The sequence below is a fragment of the Myotis davidii genome, unplaced genomic scaffold (genome assembly GCF_000327345.1).
Source record: "Myotis davidii unplaced genomic scaffold, ASM32734v1 scaffold363, whole genome shotgun sequence".
Taxonomy (NCBI): Eukaryota; Metazoa; Chordata; class Mammalia; order Chiroptera; family Vespertilionidae; genus Myotis; species Myotis davidii.
The window spans coordinates 4,095,207-4,103,946 of NW_006294069.1; the positions used below are offsets into that span (position 1 = coordinate 4,095,207).

General features: G+C 36.8%; 1 protein-coding gene across 1 annotated transcript in view; it reads left to right on the forward strand.

Moving 5' to 3' along the window:
• Window positions 1–1,876: 1,876 nt before the first annotated feature.
• Window positions 1,877–8,740, forward strand: part of PAFAH1B1 (platelet activating factor acetylhydrolase 1b regulatory subunit 1) — a 32,079-nt gene continuing 25,215 nt past the window's right edge. The window contains exon 1 of the mRNA XM_006768104.2: window positions 1,877–2,119. Coding sequence (XP_006768167.1) covers window positions 2,088–2,119 — 32 coding nt within the window. The 5' untranslated portion in view covers window positions 1,877–2,087. The remainder of the gene's footprint in view (window positions 2,120–8,740) is intronic.

The window sequence follows — 8,740 nt, forward strand, 5'->3', positions numbered from 1 at the left end:
AGTAATATCTAAAAACTAGATTAGAGAATTAGATTACTGTGTGAGCACATAAAATCTAGGGTAGTTCATTCAGTTTTTATTTTATTTTCCTTTTTTTGTAAACATGCTTCTAAAGAACACAAAATAAAAATATTAACTTATTTCTTGATTATATGTATTAGTTAAGGGCATTAGATTACTAGTTTATTTACATTGTAAATATCAGCTATTCTAAGATTATTGGTGACTAATATTTAATCTTGTAAGTTACTTCAGGTTGGTTTGGTATCTTTTGACACTTTATGAAATCATCTGTCATACCTTTTTCAGATTATAGCTTTTTTTGTAAATTAGAATCTTTTTTTAAAAAATTAAATTTATTGCAGTGACATTGGTCAATATGAACATACAGGTTTAAGGTGTGGGTTTCTGTGTTACAAGGTCTGTATATAGCACCATGTGCCTACCACCCAAAGTCAAATCTCTTGTCACCGTCCCCCTTCATCCCCCAACCCCTTCCCTCTGACAACCACCACAGTGCTGTTTGTGTTCACGAGTTTCAGTTTTATATCCCACATATGAGTGAAATCATATAGTTCTTAGCTTTTCCTGACTGACTCATTTCCCTTAGCATAATGTTCTCAAGGTCCATCTACATTGTTGCAAGTGGCACTATTTCATCCTTTCTTATGGCTGAGTAGTAGTATTCCATCTTATATATGTACCACATCTTTATTTTACTTTAAGGGAAAATTAAAATTATAGTCTTCTAGAGAAGTTATATGTTTTGTTTTTTTAAAATATATTTTTATTAATTTTAGAGAGTCAGGGAGAGGAAGAGAGAGAAACATCAATGATAAGAGAATCATTGATCGGCTGCTTTCTGCACACCCTCTACAGATGATTGAGCTTGCATCCTGGGCATGTGCCCTGACTGACCAGGAATCGAACCACGACCTAGAGGTTGATGCTTAACCACTGGGCAACACTGGCCAGGCAGAGAAGTTATATGTTAATATTTGAAATTTAATAAAATTAGTATCAAAATCTGGTGGGTGATTGGTAGAGACTGGGTAAATTTAAAAATAGTGCTTCCCTAGCCAGTTTGTCTCAGTGGATAGAGCATCGGCCTGTGGGCTGAAGGGTCCTGGATTAAATTCTGGCCAAGGGCATGTGCCTGGGTTGCAAGTTTGATCCTCCCGGCCCTGGGGGTGCATGCAGAAGGCAACCAATCAACGTGTATCTCACATCAATATTTCTCTCTTTTTCTCCCCCTCCTTTCTGTTCTCTCTAAAAATCAATGGGAAAATATCCTTGAGTGAGGATTAACAAAAAAACTAATAAATAAATAAAAATAGTGCTGAAAACTATCCTATATAACAAAAGGCTAATATGCAAATAGACCACACAGTGGAATGACTGATCACTATGATGCACACTAACCACCAGGGGGCAGATGCTTAACGCAGGAGCTGGTGGTCAGTGTGCTCCCACAGGGAGAGAGCCACTCAGCCAGAAGCCAGGCTCACAACTGGCAAGCCTGCCCTGCCTCTGCAGCAGTGCTAAGGATGTCCAACTGACAGCTTAGGCCCACTCCCCTAAGCCGTCAGTTAGACATTCCCCAAGGGCTCCTGGACTGCTAGAGGGCGCAGGCCAGGCTGAGGACACACCCCCCTCTACACCCCTCCAGTGCACGAATTTCATGCACCGGGCCTCTAGTTAAAGATAATTTAAAATGCATAAAATACTATATATTTTTGGCATTGATTTTCATAGTAGGTTGAAAATATCACCTACTATTCATATTAGCATCATAATAAACCTCATCTTTGAAAGTGTGTTGTTATTGCAAGTAATAATTTAGAAGTAATTTAAATTCTAAATGAAAGAAATAATTTTTTTTCTCTTTTTCCTTAGGTGGAATGAATCTTACTTGCTGACTATCTCCTGGTTACTGGTTGAATTCACTTATAAAAGAATCATCTTCCCCTGCGTGGAAGTCACTTAGTGGAATATTTAATTACAAATCCAGGGATTGCAAAGCCTTTTGATTTCCCAAAGGAAGGGGACATACCACTATATCAAATAAGCTTGACATTACAGCCAAAATGGTGCTGTCCCAAAGACAACGAGATGAACTGTAAGTTTCTCTGTTGTATGTGTGTGTGTGTTAAAATATTCTCTCATAAAGGACAAGGTAGTAAATTAAAATACAGCTTTAGGAGATCTGTTTTCATATTAAAACTGTTAGGAGTGTTTAAATATTGATGTGGGCATTTGGGTGTGATTTTAAAACTGGGTCTTACTTTGATATAGCACTGTTTACTCTTGTGACCTTATTGTGTATAAATTTAAAGCAAATCAAGTTAGTTGGGATTTTTATCTCAAGTTTGTCTTAATATATAATTATGTTCATTTGGAAGATAGGTGCTTCAAAACACTTATAAATTATTTTGTCTAGATACATGTATTAGAATAGAAAAATGAAAGCTTTTTTGTTGTTGTTACTGCTAATGCCTTTCCTTTGCCTTATGTATATTTTATCATCCTTTGGCTCTTATAGGATTTGAACTTTATAAGGTGGCTAATGTAATAGTTAATGCAAATGCATTAACTAGATAGGCATGAAAATGATTTGATCATTGCTATATAGGATTTTATGGCATTCTATTTTTTGTAGGTGAAGAATATAGTGGAAAATATTTAGTTTTGTGTTCTAGGCTTTTAAAATTTTCTGTGGCTTTTTAAACTGTATAATTGGGAATAATTTCAAATTTATAGATTAGTAAGATTAGTACAAAGAATATTTATATACATTTTATCCAAATTCACCTGTTGGTAACATGTATCATTTTGCACTCTGTAGCTGTGTGTGTGTGTGTGTTATGTGGGGGGGGTTGTGTAGACAGAGTAAATTGCATACATCAAGGACCTTTCTCTGAGATACTTTAGTACACAGTTCCTAAGAATAAGGAAATTCTTATATAAAACCAAGTACAGATAGCAATTTCGGTAAATTTAAAACATTGAAACAATACTTTAATTTAACCTACCTTCCATACTCGAATTTTGTCACTTGACCCAATAAAGTCCTTTATGGCAATATTTTAATCTTCTCTAGTACACCATCCAGTCCAGGATTAGGTATTGTGGTCAGTTGTCCTAAGTGTCATTTAATCTGAAACATTTCCTCAACCTTTCTTGCTTTGAAGACAATTAGATAAAAATATGTAGGGTTTTTTTTTTTAATAATCCTCACCCGAGGATATTTTTCCATTGATTTTTAGAGAGAATGGAAGAGAGGAGGAAAGAGAAATATCAATGTGAGAGAAACACATCAATTGGTTGCCTCCTGCAGGCACCCCAACCAGGGCCCAGCCAGGGAGGAGCCTGCAACCGAGGTACATGCCCTTGACTGGAATCGAACCTGGGACCATTGGGTCTGGAGGCTGATGCTCTGTCCACTGAGCCAAACTGGCTAGACCTCAACACTTTTATTCTTTCTACAGTTGATAGTCAGCACTAAGCATTTTACTGTATTCAAGAGATCTTTTTCTCCTTTTTGTTGACTTTTCATTATTTATATGAACTCATGGGTTCTTATATTTTCAATAGTTTCATCATTCACTACTATACTTACTCTTTTGGTGTGTGAATTGTTCTAGGTTGTCCTCTCGGATAGCGGTCGCCAACTGGTGGTCCGCAGACCACTGGTGGTCCGTGAAGTCCGAAAGATTGGCGACCGCTGGTTTAAGGGAAATCTTTGGAGCAGCGACCTGAAAGGTTGGCGACCGCTGCTCTAGGAGACTCTTCCGTTGGCTCTTAAATATGCCCCTATCATTTTTTATTGCACTTTCTTACTTTCTGGCATTATAAGATGTTCCAGGCTTGTTGTGTACCAATCCTGCCTTAAACCTAGAATCAACCATTTCTCCAACAAACCCTGGTTCCTCTTAGTGGGGAATGGTATTAGAGATCAAGATATGGGCATTGCCCTAGCCGGTTTAGCTCAGTGGATAGAGGGCCTGTGGACCAAAGGGTCCTGGCTTTGATTCCAGTCAAGGGCACATACCTTGGTTGCAGGCTCCTCCATGGCCCAGGCCCTGGATGGGATGCATGCAGGAGACCAATTGATGTGTTTCTGTCTGTCTTTCCCTCTCTTCCACTCTTTCTGAAAGATCAATGGAAAAAATCTTTGTATGCGCGTTAAAAAAATTTTTTTAATTGCATTTTCAGAATACTTTAAAAACAAAACAAAACCCAAAGATATGGGCATTAAGTGTACTTATTGCTACTGGGTTGTCTTTGTTTCTAGATCCTTTGAGTAAACAGAACTACGAAATACATGGATATATAAACATATGCACAGACATTTGGTGTATATATATGTTCTAAGATTTCTCAGTCTTGGCACTGTTGACAATTTAGGCTAAATAATTCTTTGCTGTGGGGCCTGTCATGTACACTGTTGGTTGTTTAGCAACATTCCTGGCCTCTACCCACTAGATGCTGCAATCAACAATGTCTCCAGACGTTGCCACTGTCCTCTGGGGGAGATGGGGGCAAAATTTCCTCCAGTTGAGAACTGGTGTATAGATACACACACACACACACACACACGCACACGCACACACACACGCACACACACACATATACATACATGCACACATATTTATTTTAGAAATCATTAGGCTACACTGATACTTCTAATTCCAGTCTATTTTCACAAGTTTCTTTCTTGTCTTTCCCTCTGTAGTACTTATTTTTCTCTTTTTATAGTGAGACCCTGACTCTCAACTCATTTGCTCAGTCCTATAATACTTCTAAAATAGTTGCAGAATTATTATGTTCATACCACTTAAAAAAATGAACAAACCCTGGAAAGGGTTCACAATTTGTACGGTTTTTCCCTCCATCTACCCTGCCCAGACAGATAGTATATAATCAATACAAGCAGGTCCTCCAATAAGGTCATTTTGTTCAGAAGCATCTCTTTTCATTATAGTGTTGATGAAATGTCATAGGAACTTGACTTTTGTTTTATATTCATTAGCCTATGGTAAAATTGGTTTCATTATCTGTCATTACATTGCAGTTCCAAAGAACCGATTGATTATGTGAAGTGAGGGCTTACTGTACTGTTATTGCAAATTACTTGGATTAGTTTTATTTTGTGTTTTCCCTCTTCATGTGGTTATATTATTCATTTAAAATACATTTGGGTTCATCTGTTCTAGTTTTTCAGTTTTCTGCATCCTTCCCTTCCCATCCTTGTTAACAATATAATATTTTGAATATGCATAAGATTATCCAAAAAGTTACACGCTGAAGTTTTATTCTCTTCAGAATCCCTTCTAAGTTACCCATCTTTACCTCTTACAGGAACCAACCTTATAAGAAAGATATGTGTATGTTTTCTGGTTCCTCCTTTCTTAATAAAAAGGTAGCATGCTATTTGTGTTCTTTTGTACTTTTACTTTTTTTCACTTAACATCTGTTGGAACTCACCCCATACCATTAATGTCCTCCTGTTTTTTCTTGTAATAGCTGTGTGTGTGTGTGTGTGTGTGTTTGATAAAATTGGTCAAGGAGGCAGTAGAAAACTTATGTGGATCATTAGCTATAGAGGAAATTGTAAGATAGTTACAGACTTGAAATCTAGACAGTTTTCAAACCTATACTCTAATTATGTTGAATCTTTAATTACTGGTAACTTTCCAGATTATATGGCCTCTTCCAGAATAGAAAGAGATGGAAAACTTAGGATCTCATTTTATGAAGCTAGAATAACCCTGATAGCAACACTAGGCAAGAGGAAAATAATAAAATATTATAATAAGCTAATTTTAATATGAACTCAGATATAAAGATATTGAATAATATAACAAATTGAAAAGAATCAACCGTTAGAATGATTGAATTTAGTGTGGTGACCAGAAACAAGATGGCATACAATAATGAATTATTTCTGTTATTGAATAATGTAGTAGAAAATATTATTTTGCCTTTTTATGGTGAAAAAAAGTGAATAATTGAAAGATTACATAAATCTCAAATTATTAATAAAATTAAATACAACCCCATTCAAAATTTAAACAGAATTTTCCATAAATTTGACCGACTTAATTCTAAAATGCATCTGGCAGAGGAAAATAGTTGAAAAATTTTTTAAAAGGATTAATAAGAAAGGAACTGCCAGGCTGGCATGGCTCAGTGGTTGAGCGTTGGCCTGTGAACCAGGAGATCACGTTTGATTCCTGGTCAGGGCACATGCCTGGGTTGTGGGCTCAATCCCCAGTGTGGGGCATGCAGGAGACAGCTGGTCAATGATTCTCTCTCATCATTGATGTTTCTCTCTCCCCCCCTCTCCCTTCCTCTCTGAAATCAATTAAAAAATATTTTTAAAAGAAAGGAAATGATTGTACCAGGTATTCAAACGTTACTGTAAAGTAATAAATAAAATACTGTGGGATAGGCAAATAAAGTTCACATCAACAGAGAAAAGGTGAGCTGTTTGGCAAAGTATTAGTATAACAGATTGTACTAAAAATAAACTTGAATCCAGATGAAACTTCTTTTAAAATTTTTATTGTTGAAAGTATTACATATGTCCTTCCCTTTCCCCCCATTAACCCTTTCTAGCCCATCTTCACCCCAGTCCCTCACCACCCCACTGTGTGTCCATGGGTTATGCATAAATGCATACAAGATCTTTGGTTGATTACCTTCCACCCACCCAGCCTCCCCGGCCTTCCCTCTAAGATTCCGCACTCTGTTCCATGCTCCCATGTCTCTGGGTCCACTTCGTTCATCAGTTTATTTTGTTAGTTAGATTCCACATATGAGTGAGATCATGTGATATTTGTCTTTCTCTGACTTATTTCACTTAGCATGATATTCTCCGGGTCCTTCCATGCTGCCTCAAAGGGTAAAAGATTCTTTTTTTTTTTTACTGCTACTTAGTATTCCATGGTATAAATGTACCACAGCTTTTTTATCCACTCATCTTCTGATGGACATTTGGCCTGTTTCCAGATCTTAGCTATTGTAAATTGTGCTGCTATGAGCATAGGTATGCATACATTATTTCTGATTGGTATTTTGGGTTTCTTAGGATATATTCCTGTAGTGGGATCACTGGGTCAAATGGCAGTTCCCTATTTAATTTTTTTACTCCATACTGTTTTCCATAATGACTGCAGCAGTCTGCATTCCCACCAGCAGTGCACTAGGGTTCCCTTTTCTCCACATCCTTGCCAAGCACTTGTCATTTGTTGATTTGTTAATGGTAGCCATTCTGACAGGTATGAGGTGATACCTCATTGTCGTTTTAATTTGCATCTCTCTGATGAGCAGTGACTCTGAGCATTTTTTCATATGTCTCTTGGTCATCTGTATGTCCACTTTGGAGAAGTGTCTATTTAGGTCCTTTGCCCATTTTTAAATTGGATTGTTCGTCTTTTGTTAAGTTGTATGAGTTCCTTATATATTTTGTATATGCACCACTTCTTCTTTATCCATTCATCTACTGATGGACACTTAAGTTGCTTCCATATCTTGGCTATTGTAAATAATGCTACAATAAAATAAACATAGATGTATACATTTTTGATTTAGTCTTTTGAGTTTCTTCGGGTAAATACCCAGGAGTGGAGTTGCTGGGTCCTTTTTTGTCTCATTTTAGTTTCTGTTTTAATGTCTATTTTGTCTGGTAAAAGTACTGTTACCCCAGCTTTATTTTGTTTTTGTTTTGTTTCCATTTTCATGATATATCTTTTTCCATCCCTTTACTTTCAGTCTGTGTGTCATGTAGACAACATATGTAAGGGTCTTGTTTTAAGTAATTGTTGATAGATATATTTATTGCCTTATTATTATTTTAATTCTCACTTGAGGATATGCTTATGATTTTTAGAGAGAGGGTAAAGGAGAGAGGGAAAAAGATAGAAACATCAATGTGAGAGAGAACATCAATTGATTGTCTTCCATATATGTCCCAACTGGGGTTGGAACTTGCAACCTAAGTATGTGCCCTGACTGGAAATTGAACATGCTACCCTTGGTTACACAACCAATTGAACCACACCAGCCAGGGCTTATTATTCATATTTTGATTTTTAAAAGACCCTTTAACATTTCTTATAAGACCAGTTTAGTGGTGATGGACTTTTTTTTTATCTTTTTCTTGTCTGGGAAGCGCTTTATCTGCCCTTCAAATCTAAATGATAGCTTCGCTGGTTAGAGTAATCTTGGTTGTAGATGCTTATTTTTCATCACTTTGACTATTTCGTGCCAATCCCTTTTGGCCTACAAAGTTCCTGTTGAGAAATAAGTTGATAATCTTATGAGAGCTCCCTTGTAAGTAACTATTTGCTTTCCTCTTGCTGCTTTTAAGATTCTCTCTTTGTCTTTAACGTTAGCATTTTAATTTTGATGTTTTTTGGTGTGGGCCTCTTCAGTTCATCTTGTTTGGGACCCTCTGTGCTTCCTGGACTTGTATATCTATTTCCTTCATTGGGTTAGGGAAGTTTTCCATCATTTTTTCAAATGTTTTCAATTTCTTGCTCTCTCTCTTCTCCCAGTATTCCCATGATGTGAATGTTAGTATGCTTGAATTTGGCCCAAAAGCTCCTTACACTGTCCTTATTTATTTATTTATTTATTTATTTATTTATTTGCTAGAGGCCCGGTGCATGAAAATTCATGCACTGAAGGCGGGGTCCCTCAGCCCCGCGTGCCCCCTCTCACAGGCCCAGAGCAC